Here is a 23643-nt window from a genome sequence, read left to right on the forward strand (position 1 = left end):
ACCTTACCCCTATGGGCCTAAGTCCCATCTAGTACATGAGAACGGATTCAGTGATCTCTCCCTCCCTCCCTTCCTTTCTTTCCAAGCTCCACTTAATGGCTATATTTTGGGCCCTCCGCCTTTAGAGTGAATGTCAATGGTAACTGTTTCTCTTTGGAACAGCAACCCTGAAGTCTTTCCCTCCCAGCTTGATTTTTTTTCTCATTAAAGGGGCCATCCCTTGACTCATTTCTTTTTCTTTTTTTAAAGTTTTTTTTTATTTTTGGAGGGGGGAAGGCAGGGCAATTGGGGTTAAGTGACTTGCCCAGGGTCACACAGCTAAGTAAGTGTGTCAAGTGTCTGAGACTGGATTTGAACTCAGGTCCTCTTGACTGCAGGGCTGGTTCTCTACTCACTGTGCCACCTAGCTGCCCACCTTGACTCATTTCTTAAAGAGGCCTATTCACTGAACGGATGTTACCTCACTCTACGTGAGCACGTGAAAAAGCCTTAGCATGAAAGAGCCTGGGTCTCCCATTGATTGCGTCCTGGGTCATCTCCAGGCATCCTGATGACTATCTGGTCACTGGACCCACATGGCTCTGGAGGAGAAAGTGAGGCTGGTGACCTTGCACAGCCCTCCCTCACTCAAATCAAAGTCAACTGCAAGTCATGTTATCATTTCCCTGATGTCATGGTCCTCTTCAAGAAGGAGGGTCAGATACAACAACACTACAACACCATCGTCATCATCATCAATGATCTTATTCCTCTCCAGCCTTAGCCCATCCTAAGCTTTAAATCCTAACTATTCCTTTAGGAATATGCTGCTTTTAAAACATTTGAATTTTTTTCAACTAACAAAAATCAATCAATCAATAAATCAAATTAAGCTCCTATTGTGTGCTGGGCATTACACTAAACACTGGGGATTTGAAAGACACTCCCTGCCCTCGAGGACCTTAAAATCTACTGAGGGAGGCAACAAATACATACAAAGCAAGCTATGTACAGAATAAATGGAAAATAACTGACAAAGGATGGGCAGCTAGGTGGCATGCTGGGCCTGGAGTAAGGAAGAAATCTTCCTAAATTCAAATTTGGCCTTAGATACTTACTCACTGTGTGACCCTGGCCAAGTTCCTTAACTCTATTTGCCTCAGTCTCATTTGTAAAATGAGATGGAGAAGGAAAAGGCAAACCACTCCAGTACCTTTGCCATGAAAACTTTAAATGGGGTCATAAAAAGTCAGACTGAAAAAAGACTCAAAAACAGAAGAAAGGCACTAGAATTAAGAGGGATTGGGAAAGTTTTCCTGTAGATGATGAGATTTCAGTTGGGACTTAAAGAAAGCCAGGAAGGTCAGTAGGTGGAGTTGAGGAAGGAGGACATTCCAGGCGAGGACAGGCAGAGAAAGTTCCCAGAGAAAAGAGATGGAGTGTTGTTTCTGGAACAAATGGAAAGAAAGCCAACGTCACTGGATCAAAGAGTACATGGTAGGGAGTAAGGTGTAAGAAGACTGGAAAGGTAGGAAGGGGCTAGGTTATAAAGGGCTTTGTAAAGTCAAACAGAGCATTTTGAATTTGATCTTGGAGGCAATAGGGAGCCACTGGAGTTTATTGAATAGGGGAGATGGTCGGATCTGCACTTTAGGAAAATCACTTAAGTGGTTGAATGGAGGATGGACTGGAGCATGGAGACCTCAAAGTAGGCATGCAGTAATCCACGCATGAGGTGATAAGGCCCTGCAGCAGTGGTGGCAGTATCAGGAGAGAAGGGTATGTATTTGAGATACATTGAAAAGGTAAAACTGACAGGCCTTGGCAATAGACTGGATAAGGAAGGATGAGAGATAGTGAGGAGCTGGGGATGACTACTAGGTTGCGAGCCTGAAGAACTGGGAAGATGATTTTGCTCTCTACAGTAACAGGGAAGATAGGAGTGGGGGGAGGGCTTAGGGAGAAAGACAATACGTTTTTTCTCTCTCTCCTCCCCCTCCCTCTAGAAAAAGGGCATCCTTATAACGATATGAATAATCAAGCAAAACAGATTTCCATTTTGGCCATGTCCAAAAAAGGGTCTCAATCTGTACCCTGCATCCCTCTCAGGAACTGGGTAGTATATTGTGGTTGAGGACCATGGCCCTTTAAATTCACTATTATTTGTCCTTGTTTCCATATTAAAAAAAAATCTATGTTAGTCAATAGTTCCTTGTGCATACATAATGATTTCTAGACAACTTCTCCCTTTTTCTGCTCATCAGAAATTGTTTCTTTTCCTTGTCTCCAGAATGTCATTAGTTTCTTCTGGAGAACTAGTGATAGTGTTGGGGGGTGGGGCATGCAGCGCCGCAGGGGTGTGTGTGTGTGTGTGTGTGTGTGTGTGTGAATTATTGAAGCATTTAAAAAAAATGCACAGAAGGGTCAGAAACAAACACAGATAAGCAAACTGAATGTTGAATTATTATATATTTATTTTAAAATCAAGTTGTATGTAGCACAGATTTGTGGCCTCTTTTTCTCTTCTATTTTGTATATAGAATGTTTTTTGGTGTTCATTAAATTCAGAATAAAATAAAACTTCCTTCTGGGCCGACTTTCCCTATAGAAACTTAAGTCTATGTGGGATCCTCTAACCATCTTTTCTTCTAAATCCTTTGAAATCTGCTCTCTCTAATCAAGGATATATACCCAGTTTTACTCTCTTCTATCATTAATTACAGGAAGGAGTGGTCATTTCTCCCCTACGGTTCCTGCCACTTATATGTCAACAAAACCAGTTTCTTCTTTTTGGTAAGAACCAGATATAGACTACCAGTTGTCTTTATGGGTTCCTCCACTTTTGGAGGGATGAAAGTATTATTAAGGAAAGTCAAAAACTAAAGCCCTCCCAAACTCTCCTCCAAGCAATTTAAAATAATGCCTCAAAATCAATTCTGGAGCAGCAAAACCCACAAAACGTCCAAAGTGAAAACTTTTCCAGCTCCAGACAACTTAGAAGGTCAGCAGGAAAGGTCTATTGCAGTGGGGTCAGAGTTGAGTGCAATCCAGAGCAAGCCAGCTGCAGACCGTGGGGACAACTGAATCTGGAGATCATGTTTGGACAATTAGTCAGAAGGAGATTATAGGGGTCCCTTTGCTTGCAGTGGTACAGGACCTGTATTTGGATTGGGGTCTCGGTTCTGTGTCACAGTTCCAGGGTGGGGAGCACTAACACACCCGAGCTTGCAGCCACAAGGGTACAGGGACTCTGGTCACAGTTCTAGGCCAGAAAAGAATGCTTGTGGTCACAGACCAGAGCACAGGCCAGGAGAGTAGTGAACACATCTCTTCTTAGATCATACCACCTTGGAAAAACTGAAAACTTACAGATCCCCAGAACTACCTCTAAAAACAACAGCACAAAAAACCTGAAGCTTGAGACAATATCCCCTCTACCCTAGGAACAGAGCCCAACTTTAACATCAAGTTAAAGTCAAGAAATAGGCTGGAAAAATGAGCAAACAACAACAAAAACCCTTACCATAGAAAGTTATTATGGTGACAGGGAAGATCAAAACACAAACTCAGAAGAAGACAACAAAGTCAAAACAGTTACATCCAAAGCCTCAAGGAAAAATGAATTTTTAGGCTCAAAAAGAATTCCTGGAAGCACTCAAAGAGGATTTTAAAAACCAAATAAAAGAGATAGAGAAAAAATTGAGAATTATGGAAGAAAATCATGAAGAAAAGAGTCAACAGCTTGGTAAAGAAAGCACAAAATAATACTGAAGAACATAACACCTTAAAAAAACAGAATAAGCCAAATAGTAAAAGACAAAAATCTATTGAAGAGAAGAACTCCTTAAAAAGTAGAGTTGGCCAAATGAAAAAGGAGGTACATTAAGAAAATAATTCCTTAAAAATCAGAAGTGGAAGGTAATGCTGCATGAGACATCAGGAAATAATAAAACAAAATCAAAAGAATGAAAAACTAGAAAAAAAAAGTGAAATATCTCATTGGAAAAAAACTGACCTGGAAAGTAGATTGAGGCAAGATTATTTAAGAATTATTGGACTATTTAGAAGTCATAATTAAAAAATGAGCCTCAATATCATCTTTCAAGAAACTTTCAAAATCAGGAAAATTTCTCTGATATCCTACAATGAGAAGGTAAACTAGAAATTGAAAGAATCCACCAATCACTTCCTGAAAGGGTTCCTAAAATGAAAACTCCCAGGAATATTACAGCCAAATTCCAGAGTTTCTAGGTCAAGAAGAAAATACTGCAAGCAGCTAGAAAGAAACAATCCAAATATCATGAATCTTAGTCAGTATAATACAAGATTTAGCACTTTCCACATTAAAGAATTAGAGGGCTTAGAATATAATATTCCAGAGGGCAAAGGACCTAGAATTAAAACCAAGAATCACTTCCCAGCAAAACTGAGAATAATCTCTTAGGGGAAAAATAGATATTTAATGAAATAGAGGACTTTCAATCATTCCTGATGAAAAGACAGAGCTGAATAGAAAATTTTACTTTCAAATACAAGATTCAAGAGAAGCATAAAAAGGTAAATAAGAGAGAAATCATAAGGGATCCAATAAAGTTAAACTATTTACATTCCTACATGAAAAGATGATACTTGTAACTCCTAAGAACTTTATTATTATTAGGGCAGTTAGGAGTATACACAGACAGTGGGCATGAGTGTGAGCTATGATAGGATGGTATCTAAAAAGTAAATTAAGGGGTGAGCAATAGGAATGCACTGGAAGAAAGGTGAAGGGAGAGGTAGAACGGAGTAAATTATTTCACATAAAAGAGGCACAAAAGAGCTTTTATAGTGGAGAGGAAGATGGGGGAGAGCACTTGAACCTTACTCTAATTGAAATTGGCTCAAAAAGGGTATAACACACACACTCAGTTAGATATAGGAATCTAACTAACCCTACAGAAAAGTAGGAGGTGAAGGCAATAAGAGAATCGGTGAAGGGAAGGCTGATAGAAGGGAGGGCAGATTGAAGAGGCAGTAGTCAGAAGCAAAACACTTTTGGGGATGGACAGGTTGAAAGGAGAGAGTAGGATAAGCAGAGGGGAAAATGGGATGGAGGGAACTTACAGTTATTAATCATAACTGGGAAAACATTTTTACAGTAAGTTTCTCTGATAAAGGTCTCATTTCTCAAATATATAGAGAACTGAGTCAAAGTTTAAGAATACAAGTCATTCCCCAATTGACAAATGGTCAAAGGATATGAACAGGCAGCTTTCAGACAAAGTAGTCAAAGCTACTTAGAGTCATGTGGGAAAAAATGCTCTAAATCACTACTGATTAGAGAAATGCAAATTAAAACAACTCTAAGCTACTACACTCCATATCTATCTCGCTAATATGATAGAAAAGGAAAATGGCAAATATTTGGGGGGATGTGGGAAATTTAAGAAACTAATGCACTGGTGGTGGAGTTAGGAATTGATTTAATTTGACTAAATTGATTTAATTCTGGAGAGCAATTTGGAACTACTTCCAAAGGGCTATAAAACTATGTATACCCCTTGACCAAGCAATACCACTACAAAGTCAGTATCCCAAAGAGATTTTTAAAAAGGGGGAGAGGGGGGAACCTATTTGTATAAAAATATTTATAGCAGCTTCTTGTAGTGGCTAAGAATTGGAAATGTGGGGGAAGGATACTCATCAATCAGGGAGTGACTAAACAAGCTGTGGTACATGACTGTGATGGAATATTATTGTGCTATAAGAAATTACGAGCAGGAAGATTTCAGAAAAACCTGGAAAGATTTTCATCAACTGATGCAGAGGGAAGTGAACTGAACCAGGAGAACATTGTACACAGTAACAGCAATACTCTATGATGATCAACTGTGAATGACTTAGCTATTCTCAGCAATACAATGATGCAAGCCAATTCCAAAGAAGTTATGATGAAAAATGCTATCCACCCCCGGAGAAAGAACTGATGAAGTCTGAATGCAGACTGAAGCATATTTTTTTTAATTTTGTTTTTCTTTTTTTGTGTGTTTTCCTTCAAATGACTAATATGGAAATATGTTTTGCATGACTGCACATGTATAATCTGTATAGGCTTGGCTTCTTAATGAAGGGGCAGGAGAGGGAAGGAGAGAATTTGTAATTCAAAAATTTTAAAAAAATGTTAAAAATTGTTTTTACATGTAATTAGGGAAAAATATTAAACAAAAGAGGTTTGGCTGTTGCCTTATGCATGGCTGCTAACCAGGTAACTGACTGCTTTTTTGTTAAGAACTGGAGTTTTTGCTAGTAATGAACTTCATCTGGGTCACATCCTAAGCTCCTGGCTTGTGCCAGAGAAGCATACCAGCAGGTTGAGTGTTGCTTCCTCTGCAAATAAGCCCTCAGTATTCTAAACAGTTGAAATTTGAGCAATTTCAATTTTATAACATCTATCTCCAACCAGAAACTGGTATCTCTGACTATAAGAAAGGCAACAAACTATCATTTCAGACTTCCCTGACATTCCTAGGGCTACATAAATAAAAAGCAGCTCGATTTATGAGCACTTTAAGCTACCTGAGACAGGAGCATACACTCTTCAGTGCTGTCATACAGGATATACAAAGCACATCTAGAGAACCAGCGCTTTCTTGCTACATGAATCACAGAAGCACTTCCCACACTAGTCATGGATTAAACTTGATGTCACATTTGCATATATCTTGGACATGGTTCACCTAGAAGCAGAAAGTAAACTCTTTTGGGACAGGGAAGTTTGGTTTTTTTCTCCCCAATTTTTGAACTGAATTAAAATGAAGGAAGACATAGAATGCATGCTTAATTAAACAGTAGGTGATGCAAAGTTGTCAAGTTAATCTGGTGAATGACAGGATCAAAAACAGATCTCAAGAGGTTAAGACAGGCCAAATCTAATGGGATGCAATTTAAGAGAAAAACATGAAGTCTTACACTTAGGCTGCAAAAAATTGTCCTCTTAAGTAAAAGGCAGTGAAGGTAGGAGTAGAAAACAGCTCATCTGATGTAGCAGCCAAAAAAGCTAACTCAAGCTTCAGCTACAATTGGGGAAGCATCAGGTCCAGAAAAAAGGAAGTTGCAGTTCCTGCTGTAATGCCCTCAGCAAATCTCATTTGCAGTTTGATGCCTATTCAGTTCTGGATGGCATACTTTAAGATGGATATAACAGCTAGTTCTGGGACCCACCGTGGTTCATTGAGGTCAAAGGAGCTGCTAAAGGCCCCAAGTGCTCAGGGACAATGCATAGTCCGCTGGGTGAGTGCACCAGTTTCCTGGCATTGTAACGAAGGTTCCTCTGCCTGGTCCAGGGCTGCTACAGTGGACCTATTTCCTTGATCTCTTAATACAAATATATCTTCTTAACAATGGTACTTCCCATTCCTCTTCTTTACTTACTTTCCCCTAAACTGTTCTAGTGACATATTTCAATCATGCGTCCCATGCCGCCAAGTTTTAACAAGACCTGTGAATGAGGTCTCATTTGCTTCATTTCATTAGGATGTCCATTTCACTTTGCCTATTCCTCACACTATGTGTATTTATGTGTAAAAATCTGAGGCTGAATTTTTTTTGCTGATTCTTTTCTTGAATTTTGAGTTCTATGATTTTCTGAGTGTTCTGGCTGCTATTTTTCTGGATTGAAGTAATTCTCTACCTGGGTACCAAGTATCTGGCCTGGTAGCTATATGGAGGGAGGTTTCTCTCACATTCCTTTCCACTTTAAAGCTTTTTTAAAAAATTAAGATTGGCAAGACTCTAGGAAAATCTGAGTATTTATTTTTTAAATCAGCCCTTGTTAGTTAAACTATGTAACTAGCCAAGAGTCCTTCATTCTTTTATTTTAAGCTGTGGTGAATAAATCAAAATTCTTTATGCAGATATTGTATTCTTAACTAGCTGTTCACAAATCTGCCTCTTTTTTCTGAAACCCTTAACTTTGATTGGCATTGGTGATAAAAAAAAAAAACTAGTTTGCCCCTAAGGTGCTGAGTTTCTTGCTAAAGACTTTGTAATCTTCAGATATGCTTTCTAGATTCTTTCTGGTAGTATGGTTTATGCCTATGTGAATTACCAGAAATGGATAAAAATCATGCCGTGACAAGTCTTGGGACGTTCCTGCTCACATGCTGGATATACACTCTGGGAAGACCTCTCTGTGTTGTCCACTTGACAAACAATTGCCTCAGTATCTCTGAGCAGGGATTCCCTCATCTACCAGCAATTCTTGTCTCTTCTCGATCTTTCTCCTAATAGCACTGGTAGAACCATAGCATATTCTTTGGAGGAAACTTTACTTTTGTTCTACCTTTCCATACAATCACTTGGTGTGTGTGCTCAGTGAAGACTAATTAATTGGCTTTAATGTTAGACAAACATATAAGGAAAGTATATCTACTTTCTTACTATTAATGTATACCAAAGAAGATTCTAAAGGATTTTTGGATTATCTGCCCATGTTGCTGTCCTTTACTACTGTGGATTATGTGAACTGACTGTAATGTTATGTTAAGAATGAGTTTGCTATATCCCTCCCAAATGACAACAGTTTAGGATAACAGTCTATACGTAATGCTTTTTTAAGCAAGCCCCTACTTAACTTTTAAAGAGTGTCAGCACTATTACTTAGAGCCTTGTATCTCTAAGTTAGTGAAAATAAATTTAATTTCTCTGTAGCTTTATGTATGCTCATCAAAAATAAATGAAGTGAGCAACACAGGAATATTTATTTCATTGTATCTTAAGAGTCAAAGAGCAGAAATCAAATTTAGCAATTTATCAATCATCTGAAATTCAGAGGCCCACAACATAAGAAAAAGAAGAAACTTTTAAGCAATGAATTCACTATGCATCATTATGCTGTGCCTTCTTTTATTTCTTCATGTGGAACATAAAAGTACTTCTATATATTATGTGAAAAGAAATTTTATTCACAAAAGTAAAACGTAGTTTACACATGGCCAGATTGGACAATACTGAGGGGTAACCACTAAAGTTTATTTCAAAGAACAAGTAACTAAATTTGTACAAGCTCTTGATTCTGAAAATACATATCATCAAGTTTTGTCTAAATAATAGCCCATTTGCTTCATAAGTAAGCTCATGTGTAGGAAATTGTCCAGTACTTTTAATAAATCCAAATGGCTTATTGCTTCAGAATAACTTGGTTTTTGATACTATAAATCATGGTTGGTACTATAAGATAAAATCAATTATTTAGACTATATAAAATTGGCATGAATTAAATCAATGAAGGTGTAATTAGGAGAAAAACTAGAGAGAAGGAAAAATATTGGCATCAACTATCAAAAGTCTGATGTTCAAATGTCAAGACCCCATGCCAACATCACTCCTCTCTTTTCTTACTATCAGGAGACACTTTGTGCTCCAGAGCTAAGGCCCGGCAAGCAAGCAGTGCCCTAATAAGCTGGGCATAACAACAGTCCATCTCACTCACCATTTGGATGAATTTGGCTGCTGCTAGATCACAGAACTAGCTCAAACCAGCCTGCAGCTGGTCCCTGAGCTCAGATAAGCACCTCGAGGAAACCACATTCTGGTCATGAAGCCTTGCTATGAACAGACATTTTATCACTAGGCAAGCTGGCCTCATCATTACCGTTATGCCTCATTGCTTGGTTCTTTGTCTAGCCACAACTATGTGTATCAAGCCTTAGCCTCGCTGCGTTGGGTCTCTCATTCCTAGAGCAGACCCTGGCACATGTATCTGGTTTGCCTCCACTACTGGAAATATGCCCCAAAGAAGTATAAAAAAACAGAAACAAAGGTCCAACATATGCCAAAATATTCATAGGAGCACTCTTTATGGTAGGAAAGAACTAGAAACAAGTTAGGCATCTATCTACTGGAGAAAGGCTAAGGAACGGCTAATGTAATGGAATATTGTATAATAAGAAATAACAAATATGAGGAATTCACAGAAGCATGGAAAGATTTGTATGAACCGTTGCAGAGAGAAATAAGCCAAACCAAGAGAACAATGTAACATTTACAACAATGTAAATGAAAATATCACACCAAAAGGAAATAAAATTCTGAATAACTGAAAAACTAATCAAGGTCCCAGGAAAAAATGATAATAAAATATACCCTTCTCACAGCAGAGAGGTGGGGGACTACTATGAAAAAATACTGTATACATTGTCAACACAGTCACTATATCAGATGTTTTTGAGTGAGTGGTTTTTTTTTTTGGTTATAAGGGAGGGTTCAATCTGGAGGAGAGAGCTGAAATCCCTGTGATATAAAGAAAAGGCATCAATAAAATGCATCAAAATAAAATATTTTATACACTTTAAAAAGCCATTAATACAGAGTAAGAGAATCCTTAAGGCATTTCAGGAATAATTTTGGCCTAGACAATTTAAAAATGGGTACTTTCCAGATCTATAGATTTAAAATATTTAGCAAGCAAAATATGAAGGTTCATTTAAAAAATACTGGGGGGGGCATTTTACCTCTCTTTAGACTTTTAAATATTGTTTCATTTGTTTTAGCTTCATGATTTTTGGTTTTCTTTGGAGAAGTCATCTGTTTATTTTCATTTTTTGAAGTTGATTCCTTAAAAACAAAATTGATGGAAATAACTTTCTATCATTAACACTACCAGTATCCACCCTAAATAGGAAACTCAGTTTAAAAATTATGCATATGGCATTGAAATTAGCAGATTTCTACAGTCTGATGTCACACTGTCTCCCCTTCAACATGTCCTGGTGGAGGCAAACAAACAAAAAAAAAATCATTTTCTTAAAAAAAAAAAAAATCATTTTCTAACCACTCCTATCCCTTGGAATCTTCTATCTCTGAAATAGCTTCTCTTTCATCTCCTGCTTTGGTGGAAGTAAAGTCAGCTAGCTGATCACATGGCCCCTCAAATCCCTTAGGGCAAGGGTTCTTAACATGGAGTCCATCAACTTATTTTTAAAAGTATTTTGATAAGTGAATTTCAATATAATTGCTCTACTTTGTAACCCTATGTATTTTATTATATGCATTTTTAAAACATTCTCAGGGGACTTCCATAGGTTTTACCAGACTGCCAAAGGGTTCTAGGACACATAAAAGATTAAGAACTCCTGTCCTCGGATATGCCCTAAGACCACCTGTCATCTAACCCCAATTTCATTTTATTGAGTCACAAAAGGCAGAAATAAACACCCAGAAACTGCTAAGGTGGGTGAACCCCCACACAGAGTTAACACTCTGGTACCTCATTACATTTATATCCTCTGAATCTTTGCTTTAATATTGTTTTTTAGGTGAGGCTATGCTAATAAATATGAAAAGTCTTTTCAGTACATATATTAACTGAGCTTCTCTGGTTGAAATTTAAAATGTGTTAGATAATAGTACATGGAAACTCCATAGTATGCTTCATCCTGACAATCTCCTATTCTTAATACAGTTAAACATGGGCAAAAAGTACTAAGTATTCAATTGAAGTCAGACATCTATTTTACTCATTTGAAGATCAAACAATAGTGTATGAAAAAAATTACCTCTTTAAGTTGGCAGTTTTTTCCTCCAATTTGGAAAGTGACATTCATTGGATTACCACAATTACTATGTTCACCACACTGCAATTTTAAAAGTATTTTATGATGCTGATTGGCAGGAAACGTGTTTAATTCTGCAGCTCTACATAAAGCATCACATTCAGTAGGTATTTCTATGAGGACAAAGATTAATACCTTGTTAGCAATAAGATTTTTAATGTATAGTGCTTCCTGACAGAAGACATGTCAAACGAATACATACTGTAAATCAACTGTTACTGAATAAAAATAATCCATTGGAGTAAAAAGGAAGTTCACTTATTCCTAATAAATTATATAAGACACCATGCTTTACAATTTCTCAAAGCTTTTAGACAACTTATCTCATGGGGCAGGTTCTGTCTATATCATTCTTTTTCACAACACCAAGGAAAGGTGCACTGAGAGTTAATTTTTAACCTTCTTCCCTAGATTCAATGACATGCTATTCAAAGTGGAGGATTGAATCCATGTCCTCATCTTTAAAGTGAGGTCAATGATGACTGATCACCTTTCCTCACTGAGTTATGAGGAGCAAATGGTAAAAAGCACATTATAAGCTGGAAAGTACTACATAAATATTTGTGATAGTTTAATAAAAAGCTAACAAATCTATTTCCTCTATTTCTCTTTGTACATGGAGTGCTGGTGTTAAAATCTGTTCATTTTGTTGTCTCGTACAATAGTAACTAAGTTGTCAACAAAATCAAACAAATACGAAGTTTACTTAAATGTGGAATTGTACTTCTTGGAAATGTGAGAGACGTATTAGAGGAAAAACCTCTAATAATCATGAAAACCTACACACTAAGAAACTGCTCAAAGAATCTGACTCAAGAGCTGGAGACCAAAGAATAAAACTGGAAAATGATAAAACATTGGTCAAATGTTACAAAAATGTTTTTAAAAATACTGCTAGCAGGATAAAAAACAGTATTTAAAGGACTCACAGTGTAAAACTGGAGTCAAGTGGTTAGAAAGGAAAGTGATCAAGGAACCTGGAAAGGTAAAAAATATATTCTCCCATTGTAAGTCATTAGGTTGGTAAGAAATCAAGATCCAGAGGAGAAATTTAAAATGTAATGAACAATAGCAAGTTTCATTAAATTGCTATATTTTTCAAGACACTTAAAGCTTGTCACCAAATGGTTTATGTCTATGATAAAAACAAGAGAAAAATTTTACGATCTGATCTCTTTTTTGTAAGGTTTAAATTTCTGCCTCTCATATTGTTACCCAAGCCCCACTACTGGGGATAGTGAGGACATTTTCTCTCTGTGTCCTTTCTTCCCTTGGCAGTGGGAGTGGGACACTGTATTGCTATTATTACAATTTATCACTCCATTCTCATTTGGCTGTGCCAAAAGCCTGTTATCTCTACTGCAGAGAAATTGAACAGGAGCCTGAGAGCAGATAAAGGCTTGAGAGACAATCAAGTGGATGCAAATTGTGCCTTTTCTACCCTACGAGGAATGAAGTCCATTTGTCTTAGAGAAGCCTTGCTTGCAGTATGACTGCTGATTCAGAACAGGAAAATAAGGAGATGGGGTGTCAAGAGGGAGAATTATGCAGGGAAATAAATATCCTTTTTCCTCCTATAAGTGATAATGGGACATATACCAAGAAATGCTATCATGGTCAACAGCAGCTGTCCTGAACCTTTAAAGGTTTTGTATGACTAATAATTTTAGAAAATTTTTTTAGACCAAACTAGGTCAAATTATGTTCTTATTACTACCTAAAAGAAAATAAGTTTCCTCTTTTTTAATAGGTATGAATCATTTCAATGGCTCTGATATAAGTCTGGACCAGCTTCTAGGGTTTAAGTGGCCAAAATACCTTTCTTTGTTCTAGGTAATCTATTATATTTACATGTTCTGTCAGAATTAAGATTAGGTGGTTTATCTACTGAGCTACCTGGTATTTATTATCTAATATAAACCAAGAGAAAAATGATGATCCTGGTTACAAAGGGTTCTAGGGCTTCCTGTGTAATTTATCAGTAAAACAATTTTCAAAAACAGGATAAATTACCCTAGTAAATGCAATGTTTCAAAAACTTCCATATTATGCACTTTAAGTATAAGAAGAAAATAATACAGATTTAATCAATAGTTCAATTCTTCCCGTCAATTTAAATACATAAGAAAAAAACAAGCATACCAGAGCAGTTTTCAGAAATATCATAAGTAGTATTTTTAGTTCTGGCACTTTTGGAGACCATTTCCGTACCAGTTTCTTCTGATGTATCACCTTTATTCATCTTCGTTTCAAAGACAGGTTTATCTGTTTCTTGTTGATCCAATTTGCATTTTTTTCCTTTCTTAGTAAGTGTCCTTTAAACAATTAAAAAATTTATAAATGAAATACTTTTCGTAGTTAGCATTCAAGTTTTCTCTCTATTATTGAATTTTTAAAAGAACAAAATAGTAACTCAGTCATGGCTATTGTACAATAAAACTATCAAAGAATAGAATTAGGAAGGCGAAATAGAAATTCTTATATAAAAAAACCATTCCACATCATAGGTATCACTGAGACTTAGTAGAAGAAAATTTACGACTGAAATTTATGGCTTATGGCTATGAAAGAATATGCTTTGTTCAGAATTAAAACAGATCAAAGAATTGCATATTAACATATACTCATGCCAGGACATGCAGAAACAAGAGTGGGGAAAGATAGTAGAGAGGGGAAAAATATAGTAGAGAGAATGTGTGTGAAGATCAGAGGGAAAAAGAGAAGGGATACTGTCATATTAACATACTATAGACCACTGGGTCAGACAGAAGAAATAGATGATGAGTTCAAAAAACAAATTATGAGCCTGGCATGGGGCATGAGTAGAGACATTGTTTGAAAATCTGCTATGGCTTTCTCTCCTGTCAAAACCAGAGCAGCTAATACATTTCTTAACTTGTCTTAAGTACACTTTAATCTTTCCAGAAGTAGGGAAATCAATATGGAGAGCCTGAACTTAATTCTGACTAAAAAGAAGCTGTTTGCTAAGAGAAAAAATGAGAACTGAAAGGAGAAGTTAATGACTCTATTTTAGTACATTGGATAGTGTAAGTGAAGAAAACCAGGTATCATTTGATCCGTATCCTCAATTTTACAGAGTACAAAGAGAAAGAATGGTTAAGATTAAAAAAACCCTAAAATTTTATAGAAGTCAGTCCAAGTGGGACAGGAAGCTATCAGGAACGAAAATCTGAAGACACTAGTGGAAACAACTGGAGTGAGAAAGAAAAAGGGGAAGTAGCTAAGGCACACTGATTTAGATTTTTAAAGAGACAGGTACAGAGGATGAAAGCAATGACAAGCAGTGCCCAAGAAACAATGCCTGGTGCCCAGGCTGAGGCACAGAAGATGAGGTCAGACCAGCAGCCAGGGTCAGCCCTGCTCAAGATAAAACAGGGAACAGAGGAGCACCATGCTTCAGACACAGCAGGAGAAAGAATCAGGGCAGCATATGAGAAACAAATCACTTAGGGTCTCCCAAAAGGCCTTCTACCAGCACCATCAACAACATCTAGGTGGGACTTGTCAAGATCACAGCAAAGAACAATGCAAAATACAGGTTTGGAACTATGCAAAGAGAAGGGGGGGCAGGGGTCAAGGCTAACATGTAAGCCAAGTCATCATAAGACTGAGCCAAAGAGGAATTCCTGTAGGAGGTGGAGCTTAGTCTTAACCACCATACATGCAACCAAATAGGGGGTTGCCCACATCATCCAAAAGTATGGAAGGTGGCAACGTCTAACTCAGCACACAGCCCTAATCCAAAAAATTGTGTCTGGAGATGAGTAAACAGAAAAAAATATTAAACGCAATGAAAAAAATCTTGGTCAGAGAGAAGCCCAAGAGGCAAATCCAAAAGAACTCTACATACAAGTCAAAATAGAGTTTCAGGGAAAAGAATGTCCTGACAACAAGAACTATAAAAGTACCCTGAAGAAACGAAATAAGAAATATAAAATGAAATGTTAAAGGAAGGGACAAGTAGGAAAAATAGAACAGCAAAGAAAATTAATAGCTTAAAACAGATTGTGGCAAGTCTTACCTAAAAATTGAACTCCCTGAAACTTAGAAATGGCTAAAGAGAAAGTAATAACTCTGAGACAACAAGAAATATTAAAGCAAAATGAAACAGGTTAAAAAAAAAAAGAAGAAGAGAAAATAAAGTATATAGTACCAAAAACATCAGATGTGGAAATCAGGTCAAGGAGAGATAATCTTACCTGACAATCACAACAAAAGCAAAACAAAACAAAAGCTAAATATCGTATTTAAAGAAATCATGAAAAACTGCCCCCCCAAAAAATAGGGGATGCCTAATTACTCAATGGTTAAACAAATTATGTTAAATATAATGGAATATTATTATACTATAAGAAATGATGGTCATATAAAAATGCTTTAAATTATTATTGATTAGAGAAATGCAAATTAAAACAATTCTGAGATACTACCCCACACCTATCAGATTGGCTAAATGACAGAAAAGGAATACAACAAATGTCGGAGGGGATGTGGAAAAACTGTGACACTAACATACTATTGGTGGAGTTGTGAACTGATCTAGCCATTTTGGAGAGTAATTTGAAACTATGCCCAAAGGACTATAAAACTGAGCATACCCTTTTACCCATCAATACCACTATTAGGTCTGCAACCCAAAGAGATTTAAAAAAAAAAAACCAGAAAGGAAAAAGCCTTTATGTACAAAAATATTTATGGTGGCTCTTTTTGTGGTGGCAAAAAATTGGAAATTGAGGGGATGCCCATCAATTAGGTAATGGCTGAACAAGTTGTAGTATATGATTGTAGTGGAATGCTAATACTGGGCTATAAGAAATGATGAGCAGGATGGATTTATATGAACTGAAGCAAAATGAAGTGACCAGAACCAAGAGAACACTGTACATGGTAACAGCAATATTGTACAATGATCAACTGTGCATGACTTATTTTCAACAATACAATAACAAGACAACTCTGAAGGACTTATGATGAAAAAATACTATCCACTTCCAGAGAAAGAACTGATAGAGTCTGAATGCAGATTGAAGCATACTTTTTAAACTTTCTCTTTTTTTTGGTCTATGTCTTCTTCTGCAACATGGCTAATATGAAAATATGTTTTGCATGAATGCATGAGTATAATCTATATCAAATTACTTGCCTTCTCAAAGAGGGTAGAGAGAAGGGACAGAGGAAGGGAATTTAGAACTCAAAATTTAAACAAAACGAATGTTAAAAATTGTTTTTATGTGTAACTGAGGAAAAAAATAATCTTTTAAAATGATGAAAGGGAAGGTTTCAGGGGAGATTTCATGGACTAATTCAGAGTGAAGTGAGTAGAACCAGAAGAATAATTTATACAATAACAACATTGTAAAGAAAAACAGTTTTGAAGGGCTTAACAATTTTGATCAATGCAATGCCCAATCACAATTCAAGAGAACTGATAATGAAGCAGGCTATTATGGGCACAAGATGCAGAATGAGACAGTTTTTTGCAAATGGCTAATGAAAGAATTTGTTTTCCTTGACTATGCATATGCGTTATAAGGAAGTTCTCCTTTTTTCCCTTTTTTTTTAAATGCGGGTGGCATGGAGAGAGGGGCTAGGGATTGAGTAGTAAAAAAAAACAAAAACAAAAACAAACAAACTCCAAGGAAATACAAAATGTAAAAAGAATCCTGTCAGGAATGAGTACAAGGATGATAAGGACACAAAAACGTCTTAGCTATGTCAGTACAAGAGACAGATCAAGGAATGGATCCTGATAGTGAAAATGATGATGATGATGGACAACAACAAGAAGGTAAAAACTGCTCAGCCCTTATTTTGCTCATGTGTTCCCCAGGGACAATGATCTTTGGACTACAAAGAACAAAATAAATAGTGAGAGATGGTAAAAGGCCTTGAGATCATGCCATATCAATCCACAAGCATTTATCTATTCTATGCCATGCATAGTTGGAGGGATAAGAGATGTTTTACCTAAGGAAGAAAAGACCTGGGGGCTAGAATGAGACATGGTAGTTGCCTTCCAATACTTGTAAGGGCTGTCACGTGAAAGAGGAATTAGGCTTGTTCTGCTTGGCCCCCAAGGCAGAGAACTAGGAACTAGGGGAGTTGAGCTGAAGTTCCAAAGAAAGATTTATGCCGAATGTCAGGAAAAGACCCTTAACAAGCAGAAGTAGGCAAGAGTAAAACGTGCTGCCTCAGGACTATGGGTTTCCCCCACACTGGATCTTTTGAAGCAAAGGCTGGATCAGCACCTGTCACGTATGTTGCACAGAGGACATAATTTGAGTTAGATAGCCTCTCAGAGTCCATCTTTCTGTAATGGCGTGGCTTGGTAGTAGGATATCTCATGCATCTTTCCTCACCTCTTTGCCATTTAAAATCATCATCAATGAGTGAGATAAAGAGTAGAGATGGCAGGTTTTTCAAATTTGGAGATTACCAAATCTCTACACTAGAGCCAGTATTCAATGATATCTTGACAGGTTGCAACATAGGGCCGATCGAGTCAAACAAGAATTTTTTTTTTTTTTAAGAATGAGGGTTTTCTTTTCTTTTTCTTTTAAACAGTTCTTTATTTTACCAGAACACAAATAAAAAATAGAGAAAAGAAACAAAAACATATCATAAAACTTAAATATTGAAACTTAAATATAAAGTAACAAGAAAGAAAAAAAAAGCATGTCATGTGCATAGCAGAACATAGGAGAGGATTCAAAATATGTAACAATAAATTTTCATTTCAAGAAAGCCTGTATGATAAAAATACACCTTGTGTTGAGAATTGTCCATCTTTTCTTTGCTTCCTTGTGTTTTCTTTTGTTCTCTGCTGTGCACTTTTTAACTTTGCTTTTTTTTTCCCCTTCCCCTCACCCCCCAGAAGGCTACAATATAATTTAGATATTTCTTGGTATATACATACACTTATACATATATACATGCATATATAGACATATACTTTCCCAAACATACTGTACTCCTGATCTTTGTTTTTATGTTTGTACATATCTGTTTCCTATCCCTCCTGCCTCCTTTACTTTACTTCTCTTACATGGCCTTCCTATTACTCACCTACCCCTCTTCCACCAACCACCCTGTCCTCCTATTAATTGCCTTCCCCCCCCAGGATCCCTCCCCTATCCCCCCATTCCCATTAATCTAAACTCCCTTTACCTATTCCCTCATTCCCCCCTCTAAAAATCCCTCCCTTGTCCTTTCCCCCCCTCATAGGATCTCTTTTAAGTGATATTTGGTGAATTTTTTCTACTTCTACTTCCCTGCCTTGTTCTCATGCTTCAGGACAATTGTCTTTAACTATTTCTTGTATTATTGTATCAAGATTCTTTTTTTGATCATGACTTTCAGTTACTCCAATTATTTTTATATTTTCTCTTCTTGATCTATTCTCTAAATCTGTTGTTTTTCTTATGTTTCACTTTCTCTTCTATTTTTCCATTATTCGTGTTTTGTTTAATTATTTCTCGATCTCTTATAATTTCACTGGCTTCACTTTGCCCAATTCTAACTTTCAAGGTGTCATTTTCCTCCTTGAGATTCTGGATCTCCTTTTCTACTTGGTTGAATTTCCTTTCATAACCTTGTTTTTCTTGGATTATTTTTTAGTTTTTAGTTTTTCCTCCATCTCTGTCATTTGATTTCTAAAGCCGTTTTTAATGTCTTCTATAAATTTTTTTTGGGCAAGTGACCATTTGATGTTGCTCTTTGGAGGTTTCTTTACTTCAATATCCTCCTCTGAAGATGAACCCCGGTCATCTCTATTCCTGTAATAGGTTTCTATGGTTGGATTCTTACTCCTTTGCCTGTACATTTTTTTTTTGCAGTAATAACTTGATTTTTGTAATCACCTCTCGCCCTGAGGTATGGGAACTGGTGCCCTCTTGCCCCAGATCTTTAGTTCTCTCCTCCAGCCTGGAACCAAAGCCAAAACTCCAACCTTCTGTAAGTGCCCACAGCCAGGGGCTTTCTGCCCCACTGCTTCTGCACTCACTGGGCCTGTGCTGGTTCCTTCTCACTCTCATTGCTCTTTGGAACACAGCTGAGTCTGGCATTCCTTGTCAGCACAACAAACGCACAACTCCCCTCACTATCCCCGGGTGAAAAGGTCCAGTGGCTGGGGGTGGGGGGGGGGAGGGCCGTAAGGCAGCCTCTCAGACCAACTAATTGATGGGAACCTAGCCTGGAGGTGTTTACTTGGGAGGATGGAACCTAGTCCTCGGGTTTCTTTTCAGACCTTCTCAAACTGTCTGAGGAAAACCCAGGTTGTGCCCCTATTTTTCTTTGTCTCCACCCACACCTTGTTCACCCTAAGGTGCTATTTTAACTCTTTTGTGGGGGAAAATCTTGAGAGCTTGGAATTTTCTGACCTACTCCTCCACCTTCCCAGAATCCTTTCCAAGAGTACTTTTAATACAATAACAATACAGATAGATATAAAGTCCTATGCTTGGGTTCAAAAAAATTGATACCACAAGAATAAGAAGGAGAAAGTATGGCTAGACAACAATTTCTGTGAATCAAGACTTGAGAATGTTAGTGGACTCTAAGCTCAATATGAATCAATGGGATGATACGGTAACCTAAAAAATCTGTTACCCTGGTCTGCATTAAGCGGCACAGTGTCAAGATCAGAATGAGGGAGGCGACAGTTCTTCTATACTGTATCCTGACCATACCATGTCTCAATCATTGTTTTTAGTTCTGGATGCCACATTTTGGAAGGTGGAAGGAGTAGAGAGGAGGAAGACCAGGATGGAGAAGGGACTAAAGTCCTTACACTGCAGGACTGGTCAAAAGAATAGGGGTTATTTTCCCTGGAGAAGAGAAGGCCTGGGAGAGATGAAGGGCACGACAATTGTCTGTAAGTCCTGAAAGGGTTAACATGCAGATGAAAGAGTAGACATTCTCCTTGGCCCTGGAGTGCAGATCTAGGAGCAAAGGGAGAGAATGAAGTATACAGAGAGAGAGACATTAGCTTGAGAAAAGGAAAAATTTTTAGCAAATAGTAATCCCAAAATGGGCATAGGCTGCCTTGGGAGGTGGCTGGAGCATCACTAGAGCTCTTCAAAGAGCTGACAATTTCTTGAAGGTTGTCAAGGGGATTCTTGTATGCTTATGTGTTGGATTGGATTAGATGGCCTCTGAAAGCCTTTCAAATAAGATTTTGTGATTTTATAACATAGGGAAAAGTGGTAGGTAGCTGAGTGTCCATCTTAAAATGGCCAAATTTTGACTTCAGCTTTATTTCTCAAGAGCACTGAAACTCTTATCAAGTTTTGCTGGCTTATGAGAGCATATTTAAGAATAAGGAGAATGGGGAGGGATAAAGGGGAAATTTAAGCAATGTAAAAACAAGATAGCAATAAACATCTATTTTTAAAAATATCCAGGAGAAAAAGTTCAAAAAAGGAGACAAAGAGGAGAGGAGTTTTGTTACTACAATGTTCAAATGAACTGACACTTAAAACTGTATGTAACAGAAGTTCACGGTTTCATACACAGTCTTTTTTGTTCTTTTGTCTATCCATGTGAGCGTGTGTTGATAATTTTAAGTTAATAAGAAAAAGGAAAAGAATTAAACAAAAATGAAAAAGAATAAGCAGAGTTATAGTTTACATTAAGAAAAACACTTTACCTTAATTCTTGTAACAAATCATCAACATATTGTTTCCAGTTTTTTGGAAATCCAAATATAAACTTCCTAGTAAAACTAGCTGGAAACCCTTTTGGAAACACAGAAACGGTAACACTAAAGTTAGTACTTTTTTCAGAGACATAAGATTTCAGAGCAAAACATCTAACTAATAATTATAAACAACAACTGTAATTTAATTGCAACTTCTGATTTTCAGAGAAATGTTTCACTGAAGTTTGATTATGTTACTAACAGCAATTTATATTTTCAGCTTAATTAACTGACCGACTGGGAAAGAGAGAAAATATTTTACTCCTGTTCCCAAGCTTTCCAATTAAATTTAATTCAGTAAGAATTTCTTAAGAAGCTCATGTGCATTTTTGCCTAACTAGGTATAAAGGGTGAAAATGAAAACATCCTTGAAAGGGTTTATAATCTAGCAGAGGGAACTGGACATGCACATAACATGAATATAACACAAAGGCAGTGACTTCAATCTTAAAGTGCAAGGTTATTTTTCTATTTCACTACTAAGTTCATTATTTTAAGTGTAATAGAAAAGTAATAAGTCATCAAAACTAGAGATGTATAGTCAGCTTACTATTATTTAAAAAAATAAAAATAATGAAAAATAAATTTTGCCCTTAAGTTTTTACCTGCTTCCTTCATGGCAATTGCGTCTATTGTTCCTTTTAATACATAGATATTGCCAGATATAGTCCTAAGTTTGTTGTAGTCAAGACGTTCAACAATTGCATTACTATGCCAGTATAAGTCAGGAATATCTCTAGAGAAAAGATGATTAAGATTCCTCAGTAAATATATCTTCAAATATTCACATTCAAGATTTACATCATAGCTAAAATTTACAAAGTATTTTAATATTTACAAAGAGCACTGGATATAGTTATTATCTTATTTGATCCTCCCAATAACCTGTACAGCAGGTGCTATCACTACAGGTGGAAAACAGAAGATGACAGAGTCTAAGTGATTTCCTTGCCCAGGGTTACAAAGACAGTAAATGTCTGAGGCAAGATTCAAATTCAGGATTTTCCAATTCCAAATCCAGTGCTTTATCTTATGTCACCTAATGTAAATGAGAATAAAGCAAAATTTCAGGTAATTTATACACAAACATGCAAGGATCTGTGATTTGGGCACTGCTAAATTCTTAGTATGGGAACCTCCTAGGCTAACATAGATAGAAACCCATCTATGACTTTGGTCATTTAAAAATTTAAATTTAAAAAGTTAAAATTTTAAAAAGACTAAACTTCAAACTCCAGCTCAAAGTTGATTTCCATCCATCAGGAAATGTCCCTAATTCTGCTTTATGGGGCAAAGTGGAACAAGTCTACCCCCTTTTCTAACTGAAATCCCTTCATATAATTCAAGGAAAGCTTTCATGTTTCCACTTAGCACTTCCTACACTCAATTTGAATAAAATAATTTAGTGAAAACATATTGATATTTTATACTTACATCAATTTTCCTTCTACACACACAGCAGTATTATTATTCATGTTCCTAATCATCCATTTCTGGAGACAAATTTCCTAATGAAGTATAAAACAAAATACACATTCCCTCTATTAATTTTCTAATGTTCATGGGAGAAAAAACCCTCGGATTAAGAATACCTTAGTTAAATAATGCTTAAGAAAACCTAACTATAACTGACAAGAACCCAAGAAGAAACATTGCTAAGCTATCCAATTTTACTTTTTAAAAATGCCCAATTCTATGAACTTTATACTGCAACAAAAGGGACAAGAGAATGGAATTTTCAATATATTCTTCTCCTTTTCCATCAAGTATCAATTATTCAACTTCTTTAATACCACACACCATCTTCTAGCGTCCTCAACAACTGAAAAACCAATAAACTCCCAACTACATATTAAGACAATACAATACAGAATAATAATATAGCTCCTTAAAATTTACAAAATGCTTTCCTAAATTTTTTATTTTATTTTTCAATTAACAAACACTTAGTGTAGCTCTCTCCCACTTCCCCTACTAAGGGAAAAAGGAAGAAAAAACAAATCCTGGCAACAACTATACATAATAAAAAAAATTTCTATGTTAGCAATGTCCCAAAATGTATGTCTCATTCTGTACCTTAAATCCATTCTCTGTTACAAATTGGGTAGCATGCTTCTTGACTAGCCCTACAGCATTGTGGTTAGTCACTGCCTTGATCAGCGTTAAGTCTTTCAAGGTTGTTAGTCTTTACAATATTGTTGTTATTATATAAATTATTCTGGTTTTGCTTACTTCAGTTTGCATCAGGTCACATATATCTTCCCAGATTTTTTCCAAGACCATCCCTCTCATCATTTCTTACAGCACAATAATATTCCCATTACATTCATATAGCATAATTAATTTAGCCAC

At 36.6% G+C, this 23643-nt stretch overlaps 1 protein-coding gene across 1 annotated transcript in view; it reads right to left on the reverse strand.

The window, feature by feature from the left end:
* MIS18BP1 (MIS18 binding protein 1) overlaps positions 1–23643 on the reverse strand; it is a 50676-nt gene that overhangs the window by 14928 nt on the left and 12105 nt on the right. Inside the window, exons 4-9 of the mRNA XM_036751342.1 lie at positions 22726–22799; positions 21897–22027; positions 21241–21328; positions 13716–13888; positions 11517–11686; positions 10473–10575 (exon numbers count right to left, since the gene is read on the reverse strand). Coding sequence (XP_036607237.1) covers positions 10473–10575; positions 11517–11686; positions 13716–13888; positions 21241–21328; positions 21897–22027; positions 22726–22799 — 739 coding nt within the window. The remainder of the gene's footprint in view (positions 1–10472; positions 10576–11516; positions 11687–13715; positions 13889–21240; positions 21329–21896; positions 22028–22725; positions 22800–23643) is intronic.

This window comes from Trichosurus vulpecula, chromosome 3 (assembly GCF_011100635.1).
Source record: "Trichosurus vulpecula isolate mTriVul1 chromosome 3, mTriVul1.pri, whole genome shotgun sequence".
Classification (NCBI taxonomy): Eukaryota; Metazoa; Chordata; class Mammalia; order Diprotodontia; family Phalangeridae; genus Trichosurus; species Trichosurus vulpecula.